This window comes from Hermetia illucens, chromosome 3 (assembly GCF_905115235.1).
Source record: "Hermetia illucens chromosome 3, iHerIll2.2.curated.20191125, whole genome shotgun sequence".
In the NCBI taxonomy this organism is placed as follows: domain Eukaryota; kingdom Metazoa; phylum Arthropoda; class Insecta; order Diptera; family Stratiomyidae; genus Hermetia; species Hermetia illucens.
Window position 1 is genome coordinate 14010716 of NC_051851.1, and position 17827 is coordinate 14028542.

Genomic DNA, 17827 nt, shown 5'->3' on the forward strand with positions numbered 1-17827 from the left:
CATGCCGATCTTCCACGATAATTATTCTACAATTGGCTTGGAATTAGCAAGCAAATGCTATCTAAAAACTTTCAAATAACGTAAACTATACAATCAAATTCTACTCAACAATGTCCCAATGTCCCCCAGCCTGATGTAAACGAATCACTGACAATCACCTGTGGTGAATAATTGTGACAATCAGCTGAGCTTTGTTTACAACCACGAAACGTCAACCCAATCCACGACTCACTAAGCCGATGTAGCATCGCCGCTCCACCGTAGAGTAAACAAGTGCATTGTCGAGCGACTTCCACTGGAGTATGGCGTTAAACTTCCAAAAATTGAACACCTGGCACTGACTCAAACACCTCCAAAATGTACAGACCACTGACAGAGCCCAGTCTAGCGTTCAAGTACTTCCAGATATTCCTTGTAGTTGGCGCCTATTGGTGAGTTTTAAGTGAAAAGATTCCTTTCGGCGTATTACACGCAAGTAATTTTCCTTTTTTTAGGTGCGTATCTATCTTGACGGTGTTCGTGAACAAGGCTCTGCTGAGTGGAACTGATGTAAACTTGGATGCGCCGCTGTTTGTAACATGGTTTCAGTGCCTCGTGTCAACGGCCATTTGCTACTCAATGAGCAGAGTTGCAAAATTATTTCCCAATTTGGTGTCTTTTCCACAAGGGAATCCCCTCGACAGGAATACGATTAGGAATGTAAGTAAGATCTTGACGTATCTGATATCTACATGAAGATAAAATGCGATCGAAATGCGAGTTAAAATTCAATTTTTGATGAGAGTTACATGATGCCGACAAGCGATAAATTTGATAAGAAATGTGATAATATCGGCTATGTGGCAGCTAAGGTATGTTCAATTGTTCGATGGATGACTCAGAATCCACAGAAGTAACTGTTAGCTACGACTATGAGTTACAATTGTGCGTAATTTAAGGCTATTAGGGGTTGGATTAAAGCCAGAGTGAAACTGGGCGTGAAGCAACGTCTACCCAACGCTTAGAAGATGCCATCCAGTTGGATAATTGGTTTTGCCAGCATGCACACTTCGCAGTTATCATCAGGAAAGTGCTGAAGAACTGGTGGAGCCAGCTGTAGATCGATAGGCAGTGGTTGCGGTGGCTGAGTCATTCGAGATAAGCAGGTTTCGTCAACCTCAGGGGTCGTCAACGATCCTTAACGGGTCGCTTACGATACGGGGTGTGGCGTCCCCGAGGTGCCCGAGCAAATAGTTCTGACCCCCTAGTTGACATCATACCTGCGTCCTAGGTGGCAAACTCCAGAAAGTTTCTCGGTGAGGAGCGAACTGCTAATGACCGATACACGCCCGGACACACTGGGAGTCCCTGGAGTCGTCGGCAACTCCTAGTCGACGTCGATGGGGTGATGTGAGCCTAGCTCTGACAAGGTGGTAGTTGTGGCGTATATCAGGAGCCAGCCCTTTCGGGACCCTGGTCGGGTGTGTGTATTGAACCGGTATTAGTAGACCGCGTTGCCCCGAGCGAGCGCTGATCCGTTCGTGAGTGCCGAGACAGCTAGTCGTAGGTCTGCCCTCAGGTAACTGGGGTAGGGGCTTTGTCCCCGAGGATATACCTGTTCCTGACTATTGCGGCACGCTCCCTTGCACACGATGCGCTGGTAAACAACTTAACTGGCGAACCAAAACAAATCAAACGAGATAGTGGAAGTGAAGAGTGTGCTGGCTGCATTTATACGCAGCTCGAAAATGCGGCGCTCGCCCCAGCACCCAGCGAAAGACGCAACAAGGGCTGAAATACCCGACGAGGCATCGGGACACGCAGACGGAGAGAAGGACTCGCAAAGTGATGTGGCTCTTGCAACGGGGATAGGAACCCAGACCTTATCACGCAGTGCTATAATCACGGAAAGAGGCACAGTGGAAACTGCTTAAACTATTCAAACGGTTTCGAATATAAGCCGAGTGGGAGGGCTGCCGGCTACTCTGGTGCAAGCTGAAAAGGAAAGGCTTATTAAGAAATGCGCGGCAGTTGTGAACCGCATGCGATCTGCGACGTTCCTCCAGAAAAATGTCAGCAAAGAGGTGAAAAACGGGCTAATGGAGCTGGAGTAGCTCCTGGAGAGGTTTTCATATTATAGGCTTGTGAACGGAACAAAGGCTGAAGAAAAAGAAGAAGATGGAGAGTAAGAGAAAATCCGCGGGAGGCAGAAATAACCGCGCCTCCCGACGAGAACACACACAAACGGATCGCAGACAGCCCATTGCAGAGCGAACTGTGGAAAAAACGAAAGGAGGAAGGGACATCTGAAGGAGACTTCATTCAGGTACTCTCCGGTCCTCGAAAGAAGGTAGCCAAAAAGAGGAACAGGAAACAACAACACATCGCACCTTCAGGAAAACCTCTGCCTAAAATTAAGGCGGACACGAAGGACGGAACACCAGACGAAAAGGTGGGGAGGCAAAGGAGGACTAGACCGCCAACTCTACTTATTACGCCGACGGAAGGTAAGACTTTTGCGGAAGTCCTCAGTGAAATTCACTACAAGATCAAACCCGAAGATAGCAGAGGTGTTTTTCATACTTAAAGCGAAGAATGGTGAAGTCCTAGTCGACCTAAGCCCGAGGACAATAAATAAAGTTACGTTCTGTAAAGCAGTCACGGGGCTTCTGGGAGAAAAAGCTTTCCAGCCTGGAATCCACGTGTTGTCTGGAAATCCGAGACCTTGACTGCCTCGCAGAAAAGAATGAGGTAGAAGAGAGGCCATCAGACGTGAATGTCCGGAGGTAACCAATGTTCGAATTGGTTTCACCTCTGCGAACTCCCGAGGCCAAAAACTCGCTGTGGTGGAAGTTGCCGAGCAATACGCGAGGAAGCTTCTAAACAGCGGGAAAATAAGAATTGGTTGGGTAGTACGTAGGATACGAATCCTGGCGGCCCCAACCAAATGTAGCAGATGTTTGGATTATGGGCACACTTCTGCAACCTGTCGGGGACCTGACAGAAGGGCAACATGCCGTAAATGTGCCAGGCAGTACCTAAAGCGAACACCTGCAATGAAAAGGAAAGCTGCGTCCTATGCAGGGACCGTGGCGCGACTGATGAGAACGTTGCGTAAACTGCAGGCAGTGTCCAGTCCAGGCAAATATTGAGGGTCCTACGTCTAGCAGGCGACGTCTACTGATAAGTTCAACGCAGTCTGTCCTGCTCTACGGCGCAGAAGTATGGGCTAACGCTCTTGGCAAGGAGGTATATCGTAAGCGTCTCGCGGAAGTACAGAGACGGGGAGCTTTGCGGGTGGCGTCTGCATACCGCACTGTCTCTGAACCGGCCGTGATGGTAATCGCGGGAGTGATCCCAGTTGCCTTTCTTGCAAGGGGGAAGAGCGAAGAAACGTGGTTGCCCGTGAAGAACGGCAACACACTCGAGTGGCAGCTCCCTTGGCAAAATTGTATGGCGTGGCTGTCTCGGAAGACTGACCACTCCCTTACCCAATTTTTAAGTGGACATGGAGGTTTTCAGTTTTACCTGCACAAGATTGGAAAGGCACGATCTCCGGATTGTGTGTTTTGCGAAGGAGTTGTGGACGACGCTCATCAAACTTTTTTTTCCTGTGGAAAATGGGATGAGGTTCGTCAGTAGTTCTATTTAAACACAGAGGATCTCTTTCCAGACCACATTGTCGAGGAGTGCTGACAGGTGGAGCCGTGGTGTGCATTATGTTCGGGTCCTTCCCGTTGCTAACAAGATAGAGCTCGACCGGTTGGGAAGCCAGATGGCAGGGGGTTCCTTGAACTGACAGTTCCCTTCCTCCTCTCCCTTCCCGTTGGTGAAAGGAATTCCCTGATTTGAAGGCTCCGCGAGGCGGGAGACTTCGAGGAGTAGCCCGAAGTATTGTGACAAACGGTTCCAGGCTAGCTCTCTGACGATGGGGAGGAGCCCAACACTCTGTGCGTAAATGCATTCACCTACCCTGCCCCAACAAACCCGTAATTTAAGCTAACGACCGCCTGGAACGAGAATGACGCGATTTTAACATAACCCAGCAGGCTGCCTCTCGCGGATAGCAAACGGAGATGATTGAAACGGTGTCGTATAAGGGCCAAACTCCTCGGCCGGAAGGAACGCTACTTTCAGCCTTTCAGTCGACACATTCACACGCCTACCGTTAATTTCGACTGTGTAGACTGTAGAAGTTAGCCTTTCGACGAAGCGACCCTTTGTCTTAATGGCACACCGGGGATGCTTTTAGCGACCGCAGCCATTGCGCGGCTCCGTATACTCCTAGGGACGTTAGGTTTGGGCGCTGGAAGGGAAACATCGCACCAAATAATTGCGTAGGTGTTGCTCGTGCTGCTCCGAGCACACTGATGAAACCAAAATGTCGTCGACGTACGAAACGCAAAAATCGAGTCCTCTTAATATGTCGTCCATGAAACGTTAGAAAGACTGGGCGTCAACGCTTGAAATTCGTACAAACCGAACGGGGTGATGACCGCTGTTTTTGGTAAGTTGCTCTCCGCAATGGGAATTTGATGAAAAGCCCTTAACAGGTCTATTTTGCTAAAAATGCGTTTACCCGCTAGTCCTGCCAAAACGTCTTCGATGTGTTTCATGGGATTTCGGTTAGGCCGTGTGATCGCGTTAAGGCGACGATAATCGGCGCAGGGCCGTCAGGCACCACTCTTTGAGAACAAGGTACAGCAGGCTCGCCCACTGACTGACAGTGACCCATCTTCAACAAGTACTCGAATTCTAACTTTGCTGCGGTCAATTTCTCGGGAGTAAGCCGGCGCTACTGGTGAGCCGGTTGTTATGATGTGATGTTCCACCGATGGCCGTGGTGTTGAAATCTTGGGGCTAATGAAACGCCGGTAATTACCTCAGGATTTAGTGATATCGCGTTTGTCCACTGATCGTAGCGACTGCCAAAACTTCCAAGGCAGTCTCCACTGGAAAGCTAGCATGAACGACAGCAATTGTTGCTCGAGAGTGCTAATTCTCGACCCGTTTGCTGCATAAAGCTCGTATGTCAACGGCTTGGGATGGCGGGCATTACGCTTGCAGAGAACCACAAAAATGTCGGCGCCGGTGTTGATGAGGAATAGGAGACCCGTTGACTCGTCGCGAATGTGAAGATGGCTTGGCTGCTGGACGCTGCCTCTCTTCACGGCGTCGGTACTAGTTTCCCGATCTCTTCGTCTTCGTAGCCCATCTGCACGGCGACCTGCATTTGCGAGCACGACTTCCGAACCGCGCATAATAAAACCAGACCCTATCAGGCGACGGTGAACTGCGGTTTAAAGATGAGCGAGAACCCCAGCGTCAGCCTTGCTAAATTCCAAGCGGGCAGCTCCTTCTGCTTAGCATCCAACTGCGAAGGTGGCTTCGGGAGCTCAACTGCGGCTACGTAAGCTAAATCTCGTGTTTCGGACACATAAAGTGTGCATGTCGGCCAACCGTGAGAGTTCTTTAATCTCCGTCGCGCTTAAAATTTTTCGAACGTCTTCGGGCAATCGACGTAACCAAAGCGACTTCAGGAACGCTTCCGAAACCATCGAGGCGCTTTTCAGTTGCAATGCGCGCGAAAGGATCGAAGGACACTGGTCGCCGAGTTCAAGGCCATTCAGAAACTCTTGCAACTCCTTCTCCGACACGGCAAAAGTACTTATCAAGCGTTCCTTTAGTGCCTGAAACTTTCCGGCGGTGGGCGGAACTTCAATTAAATCCATAACTTGGATAAGAACTCCGGGTCGACGCCGGAAACAACCTTATCGAACCGAGCCAAATCATTCGCGATTCGAGGAGTCCGGAATTGCACCTCGACTCGTGTGAACCAAAACTAGTCTAGATGACCTAAATGGCGGTAGCTCGAACGCTGCGACGGAGTGGATCGTGGAGTGTGGCTGCTCACCGCTTCCTTCTACTACGTCTGCGGAATCCTCATCATCCGAGGGCACGCCCAACTAGCCAATTATCAAAAAAAAACAACTACTGACCACTAACGCTGGCGATCGACAACAGCGGGAGAGATGTTGCTGCGCAAAAGAATGCCAGCAAAAATGATGCTGCCTGTCATGGTAGAGTTCAAAGTTACCACAGTACTCCCCTCCGATACCATCTTGTCATGGTGGGGGAGCCTGTGGTAGTATAGTAACTCTCCAAGTGGTAAGAAGTTACAGATTTTGAGCCCACCCACGACTTTGAGAAATCAGGTCGTAGACGAAGCACGGATTTAGGAGGTCTCACTAGATTCATGTTCCCCTACGGAAAAATATGTAGAAGACAGGCTCTCCACTTCAGTGGAAGCCAGAACTACAGCAACTCTCTTAATGACAGGAACTGGCAAACTGGTTACGGCCGGCCTGTCGGTGACACTGTTGCTTAACTCTTCCAAAATACGGGAGAGGAAGGCTCGTCAGAAGGAAACTTTTGCTGCAAAGGAGAAGGGACTAAAGGCTTGTCTGTCAGAACATTCTCCTCCGTTTGTGATGTGGGCGCAACTGGTCCAATGCCGGTGTGTGGAAACAGATGACCTCCGCCGACGCAAGAACTAAAGGATTTGGTGCAGAATCAAGTGGCTTCGAAATCTTAATAGGTTGTGATGCGAACGCTCAGCATATTTGTTGGGGCAACAGTAAATGCAATCCTAGAGGAGAGAGGCTGTTTGATTTTATCATTTCAGCTGGTTTGATGACCATGAACGTAGGGTGCGCCCCTATCTTCCTGAGGCCAAGAAGAAGTGAAGTAATTGACCTAACAATCTGCACTTGAAAGTTGTTAGAGTTGATTAGAAACTGGCGAGTGCTAGGTGAAGTCTCACTCTCAGATCACTGTTACTTAGAATTTAGTCTGACGATTGCAGGCGAACAGTCTGTAATACAAAGGCGGAATCTTAGGAAAATGGATTGAACAAATTTCAATGAACTTCTTGACGACAAAGTGGACCTCTCTAGGCGACTAAGGTCTCCTTTGTGTATAGAAGATCAATTAGAAACTTTGAATCGCACACTTTTAGAGTAATTTCCCGGAGCCAACGCAGTAAAACGGTTCCATGGTGGAACCGAGAACTGCAAAGACTCAGGAAATCAACCAGAAAACTTCTAAATCGTGCTTGCAAAAGCAGTAAGGATGAAGACTGGTTAAACTTGCCGAACTCACAGCGTGAAACGGATGCCCTTCTTTGAAAACTTAACGATCAACCCCTTCTTCCACTCTCGAAAGGTCTCGGATTCCCAGGATTTCCGTACGAGCGGAAGTAGCAAATCTGCAGAAATTGCAGGAGCAACGATTAACAACTCTGCCCGCATAAATCAGTGGCTCTACTCCGTTTAAGTGTATTGATGGCCGAAATGATTTCTCTTCTGTTTATGGCAGGAGTTCTCCGAATATGTGACAAATGGCGGACACAACACGCAAAAGAAGGTAACCGACTATCAGATGATAGCCCTACCCGAAATTGCAGAAATCCATAAACCTTTCACCACTATCGTGACCAAAGCTTGCTTCCGCATCACATGTTCGACAAAGGTGCCAATCCGACACCGGATTCATGTCTGCTGCCACTTGGCTTTCCAGAGTACAAAACCACCTAAGTGTGGCAAGAGGGACGGAAATACTCTCCAGAGTCCCACATTTTTACTTTGATTAGGTCCAGAATATCCAGCTTTTATCGCTAGAAATTTTCGGTCGGGTTTGAGCAAGTGAGCAGACGTACGATACCATTATCAGTGAACTTTGCGTACATTCCAGAAACCAATCATAGTCCACTTTCGATAGCTAAAAGTCACAGCCCTGAAGTTAGTTCCTATTCGAAGTTTTTTTAATATTTCGGTAGCGGTATAGTTCCGAAATTTGCAGGTTAGGCTAGTCCATAGATTTCTCTCCGTTTCAGTCGCCTTTTACAACAAGCAGGGAATACTTTGAGTGTATCTGAAGCCTGTAGTCATGGGGCGCTTGCTGAGTTGATTGCAAGAATATTTCATCCCAAAAAAACTAAGTGTCTTCAAATATTTTTTTTAGGTCATTCCACTATCAATTCTATTCACCGCAATGATATCCACGAATAACTTATGCTTGAAATACGTTGGCGTGGCATTTTACTACGTAGGACGATCCCTAACCACCGTTTTTAACGTAATCTTAACATTCGTATTGCTAAGACAAAAGACAAGCTTCCAGTGCATCTTATGTTGCGCAGCAATAGTTTTTGGCTTCTGGCTAGGAGTTGACCAAGAAAGCCTGACAGGCAAGTATAGAAAAAAAGGAGAAAACATCTTGCCATTTCAGGAAGTAATTTTTCCATTTAATTTCAGATTCATTTTCGTGGAAGGGTACGATTTTCGGAGTGCTAGGATCATTAAGTTTGTCTATGTATTCGATTTATACCAAAAAGATTTTGCCATTTGTTAACCAAGAAGTTTGGTTGCTGAGCTACTATAATAACTTTTATTCAAGTATCCTTTTTATTCCGCTGATTGTGATTAACGGCGAAGTGCCAGTTATTTTTGATTATCCTAATTTGGATGAGTCGTGGTTCTGGTTCGCTATGGTCGTGGGCGGCGTTTGTGGATTTTCAATTGGATTCGTAACAGCATTACAGATTAAGGTGAGTGAATTGTAGGAAATTTATATAAATTAGATTTAATCAGGACAACCGATAGAGCTTTAAACAAGCATATTAAATGGTAGTCCTTTTCTTACCAAAATAAGGCTCTGAGCATTTGCTTTCTTTTAGGTAACATCACCATTAACACATAATATATCTGGCACCGCCAAGGCATGTGCACAAACGGTCATGGCCACACAATGGTTCCACGAGACGAAATCATTCCTTTGGTGGCTATCCAATTTCATAGTTTTAGCTGGCAGCGCTGCCTACACTAGGATTAAGCAACTCGAGATGAAGGCCCAACATGAAAGTCAAGCTCGCTCGACGAAAATATAAATCGGATTTAGGTACAAAACGTGTTTTATTTAGCATTTCATCGTATAAACTTTAAACAGGATTCATTTCACTTTGAGTATGATTAATGACATAAATGGTGCTTGCTTCAAGCAAGTTGGGAACTTACAGCTAAAATGTCAATTATTCTTATGATGCACCATGAACTCGTTATGATTCTTATTATTCTGCCAAACCTCGATTGCTTGTTTAACAATTAAATCGTCTTGATCTTCAGTTTTCTGCAAAAAAACAGAGTCATTGAAGGGAAACCGAAAACTTTAGCGCCACCTTACCTTCTCCATATGATCACAGAATTGCTTCAAATCATTGCATCGCATGAAATTCATCTTCAATGTTTTTAAAAGGACTAGAAATACGAAAACTACAATCTTTCTCGACCCCCCACATATTTTATCCCAAATGCGAATTAGTGCCGGTTCACTTATCGTGCTCGCAAAACAATTTGCATACCAACTCTCTAGAGGTATGTGTTGGAGAATATCGTGTTTTTCTAAATGTCTGGAAAGAGTCGAGTTTTGACCATTTCAATCTGAAAGTTTAAATGGTGTTTGGCATATACTCACGAATACAGCTCTGCATCTTCTTTTTCCAATAGATTAAAAGTCAACTCCTTTAGTTTTGGGAAATCGTTTTGTATCTCTACCGTGAATGCGTAGAACTCTTTGGCCACCCAGTAGACTTCATAATCAGACTCGAATGTTTGCAGTAGGACCTCCACGATGTTGACAAAGTTGCTGTCTTGCTGTCGAAGAAATGTATGGAAATGGTAATGATGATGGTATGAAAGACTGAGGACTGTTAATGAAAATTGCTCAACATTTCTGATATGTGTCCTTTCATGGAAATTGTGATAACTTGAATTGGCTATATAGGAAAGAGCAGAGAGCTGCTAGTACAGGAGGATACGATTGGAGGTAATCCTCATCTTCAAACGAGGAAAGGGAGAACATGCCGACATCTGTCGCCAGCTATATTAGGGAGCGTTATGCTAATACAAGGACAAGATGTTGGGATAAGGCCTAGCGGACAAGCGATTGTCATCGAATGCAAGGAAGTCGATGAAATAATTATAAAGAAGCAGGTTCGCAATGCTTTATGAAGGCAATTAGAACTAATCCGATTACATGTTAGACGTTTATTGCGTACAAAGTTTATTCACAAATTATACTGCAACGTAGGTGTCATCAGACGTTGCCTCGCCTCTGTCCTGGGAGAAACGTGACCGTAGACCAAAAAAGTGAAAGTAAATTGCTCTTTATCTGGTTCGATCCAACTCCAACTAGATGTACTTAGGATCCCCCATATCCCAAGCAAAAAAATTAGTGGTATTGCGTGTTCCGCCCGTGTCCATCTGCACCCTCTCTTGTTCGAAAATTATACTCTTGGTTCGGTCCGACATTAAATGAATGCGGACTTAGGACTCCTTAATCCCTAAAAATAAGTTGTCTAGCTTCGACCAAGCTTTGGTCCGAACTATAGGCGGATTTACGCTGAATATAATTCTTACCCTTGTTGTGTCTTACGAATTATAAAAGGGAGCATACAACACCGGTGAGCCCCTTCAGTCACGCTGCTTCCAAGGCAGAGGTGAGGCAGCATCTGATGAGTTGCCTCTGCCCTGGTACGAAACTGTAGCCGTCCCTCTTTTCATTTATGAACTTCGGGTGTTAACTCAAAAAGAGGAGTCCGTGGACTATAAAGAGTGTGAGCAAGTTGCTCTCCATTTGGTCCGGTCCGACATTAAATGGATGCGGACTTAAGACTCCTCAATGTCTAAAAGGAAAATAATATAGACTTAACAAAATCACATTAATAGCATATGACGCGCACCTAGAATTAGCCAGCCAATCGGAGAAATTAGGAGAACCGATATTGGTCCAATTGGCAAAAATAGCCAGAGCCCTGGAATATACGAGAGCCAAAAAAATAAGTATCCATGACAAAAAACTAGCGGACCTATTAAGATCCCCCCAAATACTCCATTGAAACGATACCCAACTACGTTGTTAATAAATCGACTGCCCAATTTACAATAGACGAATTAAAATTGGTCAACAAAGGGATGAGCTACGCTGTTAGACCTGTACCACCAACTTCAATAATAAATATTGAGGGTAAGATAAAACATTTTGAAGCAGAGACAAAATACAACATTAGGAGAGAAGTGGCCAAAGTTGTAAAATCAGTAGCTAACAGTAAGGCCAGTCGCTTTTCCAAGGAAATGAAGCTGGTCAAGCAACTTAAGCAAAAGGACGCATACTATTCAAAAGCGAACAAACGTCACGCGTTGGTAGTCATGGACAAACGAGACAGACGAGTATTCGAAAAACTAAAATCTGGAGGATATTTCGAATTATAAAAACCAATTCATTGCCGGATTCGATTAAACGAGTGGAAAAGGCACTGAAGGAGTGCAAATCAATTATACTAAACATGACACATTTAGAATGTCTAACCCGGCCCTTCCGAGAATAAGATGCCAAGCAATGATTCACAAAGAAAGGGAAGAAATGGGGGAGGCAATAGCAGATACCAACTTGCCAATGTACAACATAGCCAAATGGGTGATATTTGTAATGCAGAAAATTGGTAGCATTTACAACACCACAACAGTAAGAAACAAAACAGAAGTCGTGGAGAGATTAAAGGAGTGCCGTATAGAGGACGACGAAATCTTGGCCTCATATGAAGTACAGGCACTATTTTCGAGCATTCCACCGAAAGTAGCCCCACCAAAACTAGAAGAATGTTCTCGAACAGCACGATAGTACTCCGGAGAGTAAAAAATGGCCAAACTATATACCAAACTAGCGGCGACATGTATATCAGAAAATTATTTTACTTTTCGAGATAAATTTTATAAGACGACCGAAGGGACAGCGATGGGTATCCCCACTATTAAGTGAAATGTTAACGGCAGACCTAGATTGTACCTACGTAGGGCAAACCAAACGGCTAGTCAACACTCGGGTCAAGGAGCATTTAGAAAAGACTGAGCTAATAAAACATGGCAGAAAAACATCAATTCTGCAGTCGCCCGGCATATTGTACAACATGACCATAGAAGGGAGAGGTGGTGAAAGAGATCAAGCGCAACAAATCGCATGGATCCTTACGAGTTTGGAATGTATCTCCCAGTCAAAGCCAACTGCCCAGAAAGGCTAAATAAAGAGATCTTGCCCCGAACTGTCGGTTGGGACCCTCGCGCAAATTTCGTTGATTGATTGGAAACAACATTGAGAATAGAAGGTCAATTTGGAGCAAGAGTTCCACCACTAACCAAATATCAATTTTGCAGACCAATCACCAGCTCAGAAGTCCATTGAAGTGGACAAGGCTGCCTACTATCATTTACTGAACCCACAGTTTCTAAATGGGTACCATAAAAGCTGGATTTTCAGTCAGATCCCTTGAAACTATAAAACAATATCTGTTAGCAAATTAATACTAAACATTTCAACTATTGTATCCAGTCGGCTTAGAATTATGAAACCACCGCAGGCATGGCAATGGGTACCCATTTTCCCCACTATTAAGCGAAATGTTTATGACATGCCTGGAGTAACTAATGGAACGACGTGGGATAGATATGTTGTAATGACTAATATGAATTGGGATGTTCGGCCGACCATCATGAGGCCGGAGACGACCTAAAGGGAAAAGATATCTCAAAACTTAAAAAAAATCGGGTAAATTGAACGTGAAAGTTTGCCGCAAATACTGAAGCACCATCGAAACGCTCTGTGCTACATAATTGCACGCCTCTTTGCTAGCCAGGCTCAGGAATGTGGGAGATCCTGAAAAATACTCAGAACAAACGCAGGGATTCGCGTGCACCTAACGATATAACCACACGTGAGCTAAACTTGAAGCAAACATAAAAAAAGACGGCTCGGCCGTGCGCGAGGAGCCGTAAATCTCCGAACCCGAGTGCCGCGACCGAAAGGAAGGATACACAACGGATAACATCCTTGATCATTGTTCCGTCTGCCTCAGATGTTTAATGAGGCGCGACCTTTGAAATTTCCACCCATCCTTGACATCCTCAGGCCATTATTTTGGAGGATGTCTCTAAAACATGAGTTTTGTGCGCTAAGCACGTGATTGTGCGGCGAGTCGCAGATCAGTACCGTTTTTTAACTCGCAGCGAGCTTTCCGCTGAGGTTCAGGACGAATTCCAAAGAGCCTGTATAGAATTAAGGCAGGACATTGCTAGGCTGATTCAAATCAACACTGGCAATGCCAGCAGGTGGGTGAGAAATAAAGTGCAAAGGGTTTACAGGAACTATACCATACCCAGTGAGACACCCGCAGTTGAAATTCTGGACACACTAAAGCAGAAACTTTCTGTCATATGCAGTCGATTACGACGGGATGGCGAAAGTCACTACAGTCGTGTCCAGAATGCAACCAAGGCGGTTAACCAGCGGAGTTTTTTCAGATCACTCAACGAATCCTAACAGAACATCCAGACAGTGCAGTTTTCGGTAACGGAAGTGAAAGAATACTGGGGTGGACTTTTGGGGGTTACCCGCCCAGCTTCAGTATGCTGTAATGTTACCGAAGAGACAGTTCGACGAGCCATAAACAGCTGCAGGAGCACAGGTCTGGATCGGGTGTAGAATTTCTGGTCGAAGAAATTTACCAGCATACCCAGTCGATTGGCACACAGCGTAAATTAAGTTATGAGTCTGCCTTAGGAATTTCCACCCTTCCTCACTGAGGGGATTACCTACCTTACCCCAAAAAGGACATGGTGCAGCACCCTGCAGACACAAGACCGATTACTTGCTTATCAACCCTCTACAAATTCATAACGTCCATTATTAGTGGAAGGGTTAATGCGCACCTCGAGACCAACATTCTGTCCGAGGAGCAGAAAGGCTGCCGAGTTGGGTCAAGGAGTCGGTAGTTGTAGGACAAGCAACTAGAGGCCAAAGAAACCTCTTTAGTTGCTATATCGATTATGCCAAGGCTTTCGATAGTGTATCGCATACCTGGCTAATCGATGTCTTACATCTGCATCGTATTGACCCCAAACTAATCAAGTTTTTGGCGACAGTCATGGAAACGTGGCATACCACTTTATCAGTGCGTACATCTGAGGGTGCTAATACATCAGAGCCCACCCGTATACGGAGAGCCATCTTCCAGGGGGATTCATTGAGTCCTCTTTGGTTTTGCATGGCACTGAACCCCCTTTCACGGCGACTGAATGAAGCTGGAGGGCATGGTTTTGCAATAAAGTATGGCCTACGTGTTAAGTGCGAACTGACACACTTGATGTACTTAGATGACATCAAGTTGTATGCTGGTACTGACGACCATCTTAGAAGCCTGTTGCGAATAATAGACATGTTCAGTTGTGATATTCGAATGGAATTTGAATTAGACAAGTTTCGAATCTAAGCCATCCGCAAAGGTCATCACGTAGGCGCTACTGATTTAACGCCGGTATGTGGAAATGGATCCAAGTGGCCCGGACACCCTGAACCTGGAATGGCCCCAAGCCGGCGGCAGAAGAAGGCACTGCGAAGGAAGATGAAGCACCTTGGGAATGAGGACATGGACGTGGCTAAACCACTAGGGGCGGTAATGTCAAGAGACGTAATGTCTAGAGAAATCGAACGCAAGGAAGCGGAATCTTCGGCGGAAGGTGGGGATAAACCCCACCAGACTCTTCTGTCAACGACAATGCGCGCAAAACCAACACATCTGTGGTGGCTAACGCTTTATTGTGCACCGCACAAGGGCTTACACCCGCGCGTCCCGCGAGGTTAGGACCGGTGTGCCGGGAGTTGATCAAATCAGCGATCGCAATGATGCTGGTCCCTCCCATGGGAGTACGGACACGAAGGCAAGAAAGACGAGGACATATACGCAAGCAACAGCCTCAATTCTAACGCCTGCCGTGGGAGTGTCCTCCAAGGATGGTAAAATGTCAGAGGAACAATTTACCATCCTCCGGGATTGCCTGTGGAAAAAATACTGGAGCCTGGAATGAAGCCAAGATTTAATAATCGAGCTTTTCGCGATGGTCTTCTCCATTTGGAATGCTCTATGCCCTTGGTATATATACCAGTGCTATGCTGCCCCATACCACCCTCAGAAGAGATTCTAAGATGATTCCTAAGTCTCTCTGTATTAGTGCTGTGGCGCAGCAGGTTAACAACATTCGAAATTTACAGATGCCACCACCGGTGCTCTCCGTGGCGAGAGGGGAAAACCAATATTGGAAAAATTTATTTTGCGAAGCAACCGCATTTTGAAAAATGGCTCAGTTCAGAACCGTTGGCCGTGCCGGTCACATTTTCATTTTTACGTGGCCAATTTATTCAATTAGTATTTGAAGTGAAATTAAAAAAAATAATTTGTAATCGTTTTGGGCTAAAATAAACACGGAATAAATAGGTAAATACCTAAAGTGGTGACCCCGAATTTTAACTTCCAACACGACGAGTGAAATGCTTGTAATACGCCAACCAGTAATTCTTGGCCATTTTTGGTTTTGAACGTCTCTCACAACTTCTGAAATAGAAGTTTCGAGTTCAGTACTCACGACGAAATGCTGAGCTAGCACAACAATTTCAGTGTAAAGTTCAACAGTGTTATTTTTGCGGAAAAAGACAAGTTCTGCGAAAAGGCTTCCAGCACCTCGACCGGGTGCATTAAAAAATACGCTATTAACATCAACAAGCTACGAAATTTACGGCGGGCTGCACCATGCGAGATACAGTCGAAACATCTGTTCTACCGAAGCTGTGAAAGCGTGTTTCAGGGCAAACAAACAATCGACCATCAGTCGAGTAATTGCTTTAATTTTTTCCCTGTGGAATACCACGTTTGAGTGCTTGTCAAGTTCGCATATCCTAAATCAAAGCAGAGCGACCGCGTGCGGTTATTTCCATGTAGCGGAGGTGATCGAATCGATTTGTTTTGATAATAAGCAGAATGTTGGAGCGTTGCTGCACATAAAAAAATTAATTTTGCTGAGATTATTCCATCAGAATATCAAAACTACGTATTCGTGGTGATCGGGGGGATAATTTTTTTGCTGGGTTGGCAAACGACTTAAGTTCGAGAGGATCCCACGCCGTGGTTTTATTGACCTTCAAGCGACACCCCAATCGAAAGACAGAAGCTGATCAGGCAGAGCCATGCAGCTGAATTCGAGGCATTCGAGGCCCAGCCCAGCAGTCAGAACCTAAGTGCGAGTGCTCCGTCGTTCCCGACCCGCGGGCACACAGCGGAAACCTGATATAGGTCCTCAGCTCAGCGCAGTCTCCAAAGGAAAAGTCGAAGACACGGCTTGCCGCCAGGAACACAGTAGCAGTTCGATCCCCAGCAGATAGCACCAGCCCGACAGCTCCGTCGACGAGGGCCAGGGTGCCATGATCATGCGAACATTCCCGGAAAGAATATTTAGTAATAATTGTTGAAACGCCGCAGGAGACGACAACGATATTCTTTTAAAAAAATTCATCGTTGGAGTTCAGCTCTCGTGGTCGAGTTTTATTTTGGTCTGCGCTTCAAGCGTCCGCTCTGGAGTGCGTCGGTGGTTTTTCTTTTCTCTTTCGGACGGTCATTTGGGGGTGCGGTCCGCCGTCGTTAAATTAGGGTCTGTTAAAATTCGGTATAGCCGCGTCCTCGACTCAACTCGCATCGTTAAACTGTCATGTCTCAGGACAACAAAGACGTGGCGGGCCCATCGGACCCTCAAGTGACCACCTTCGCTGTGTGCGTCCCTCCTTTTTGGCGAAGGAACCCCGAGCTGTGGTTCGTCCATCTGGAAGCGCAATTTCAGATGTCCGGAATCACAGCGGACGCGACCAAAATTTAGCTACGCCATTGTGCGCCTGATGAGGAGACCATCCTCCTGGTGGCAGACATAGTCAAAACCACCTCCTACAACTTGCTAAACGAGAGCTGATCAAGCGCCTGTCGGTAAGTAAATCAGCTAAGCTGGATCACTTGCTGGCAGGTTAAATTTCGAATGTTGTTAACCCTGCTGCGCCACAGTGCTGGCAAAATGCCATCTACTCCGGGTGATTTCAGTGGTTTAAAAGTTCCCACTGCCCACCTTTACCCAGTTTCTAAGCATACCTCTTTTGCTTGTTTCCAGCTCTCATTTCTTCCCCTTTTATTCGTTGTTTGGGTGTCACGCAAAATGTTGTCGCTTGCCACCCCGTTCCGTTTTGCTTCCTTGATTGCGTTGCTGTACGCAGGACAGCAACCAGTTTTCTAAGGACGTCCAGCTTATACTATACTTACATATATATTAACGTCGCTATGAAGCTTTTTATTCTCCAGTAACCACATTACGTAAAACACCCTGGATCTCGGCGTTTTCTCATCAACGTATCGCATGATCTTCACAGCCCGCAGGACATCCTCGTAAGCCTCCTCCCTTTGGTCCTTAACATACTTAGTCGAATTCGTATACACTGGCATAATCCCTGCAAGACCAAAACATGTTCAACAAAACTTCAAAGGCTTCACTATCGCCATGTACCTAAAATCAGATTCCATAGTAGACTCCTTTCAGCTGTAGGAACTGTGAAACTCAGGCAGAACTGCTTCAACTTTATACGATTCAGGGGGCGGTCTTTGAGAAGGATGTTCAACGACTTCTTCTCCTCGACACTCCGGCAGCCGACTTTTTCGTAATAAGTAGAGCGGAAATTCCTTTCGTCTACCATTGTTAGAAAACAGTTGATTTTCCCTTCAACTTCGAGAATTCAGAAATTTCCAGGCAACTGCAACCACTTCTGACGTTTGGAACAATCAGCTGATCCGTGGAGGGTTGTATTTGCGCCCTGATTTCAGTGTCCTATGAATGAATTTAGGGACCTACTTTACGTGGACACGCTCGGCAAGAAG

General features: G+C 45.9%; 2 protein-coding genes across 2 annotated transcripts; one reads left to right on the top strand and one right to left on the bottom strand.

The window, feature by feature from the left end:
* The first annotated feature begins 211 nt into the window (after positions 1 to 211).
* LOC119650887 (GDP-fucose transporter 1) lies at positions 212 to 8945 on the top strand. Its single transcript, XM_038054063.1, has 5 exons — positions 212 to 431; positions 495 to 699; positions 8002 to 8227; positions 8295 to 8587; positions 8717 to 8945. Exons 1-5 carry the CDS (start codon positions 358 to 360, stop codon positions 8924 to 8926), a joined length of 1008 nt encoding a protein of 335 aa, XP_037909991.1. The 5' UTR covers positions 212 to 357; the 3' UTR covers positions 8927 to 8945.
* On the bottom strand, positions 8933 to 17681 carry LOC119650889 (TBC1 domain family member 7). The gene is made up of 5 exons (XM_038054064.1): positions 17460 to 17681; positions 17219 to 17403; positions 9511 to 9689; positions 9220 to 9445; positions 8933 to 9165 (listed from the first exon to the last, which is right to left on the bottom strand). Exons 1-5 carry the CDS (start codon positions 17644 to 17646, stop codon positions 9064 to 9066), a joined length of 879 nt encoding a protein of 292 aa, XP_037909992.1. The 5' UTR covers positions 17647 to 17681; the 3' UTR covers positions 8933 to 9063.
* Between the last annotated feature and the right edge of the window lie 146 nt (positions 17682 to 17827).

What these genes read in the sequence shown, in the direction of transcription:
- LOC119650887 (XM_038054063.1), top strand. Translation starts at nt 358, where the DNA reads ATGTACAGACCACTGACAGAGCCCAGTCTAGCGTTCAAGTACTTCCAG. An exon ending in ACAGGAATACGATTAGGAAT is followed by an intron (nt 700 to 8,001) that starts GTAAGTAAGATC and finishes TATTTTTTTTAG; the next exon opens with GTCATTCCACTATCAATTCT. An exon ending in TGACCAAGAAAGCCTGACAG is followed by an intron (nt 8,228 to 8,294) that starts GCAAGTATAGAA and finishes ATTTAATTTCAG; the next exon opens with ATTCATTTTCGTGGAAGGGT.
- LOC119650889 (XM_038054064.1), bottom strand. Translation starts at nt 17,646, where the DNA reads ATGGTAGACGAAAGGAATTTCCGCTCTACTTATTACGAAAAAGTCGGC. An exon ending in ACTATGGAATCTGATTTTAG is followed by an intron (nt 17,404 to 17,459) that starts GTACATGGCGAT and finishes TTGGTCTTGCAG; the next exon opens with GGATTATGCCAGTGTATACG. An exon ending in TCTGTGATCATATGGAGAAG is followed by an intron (nt 9,166 to 9,219) that starts GTAAGGTGGCGC and finishes GTTTTTTTGCAG; the next exon opens with AAAACTGAAGATCAAGACGA.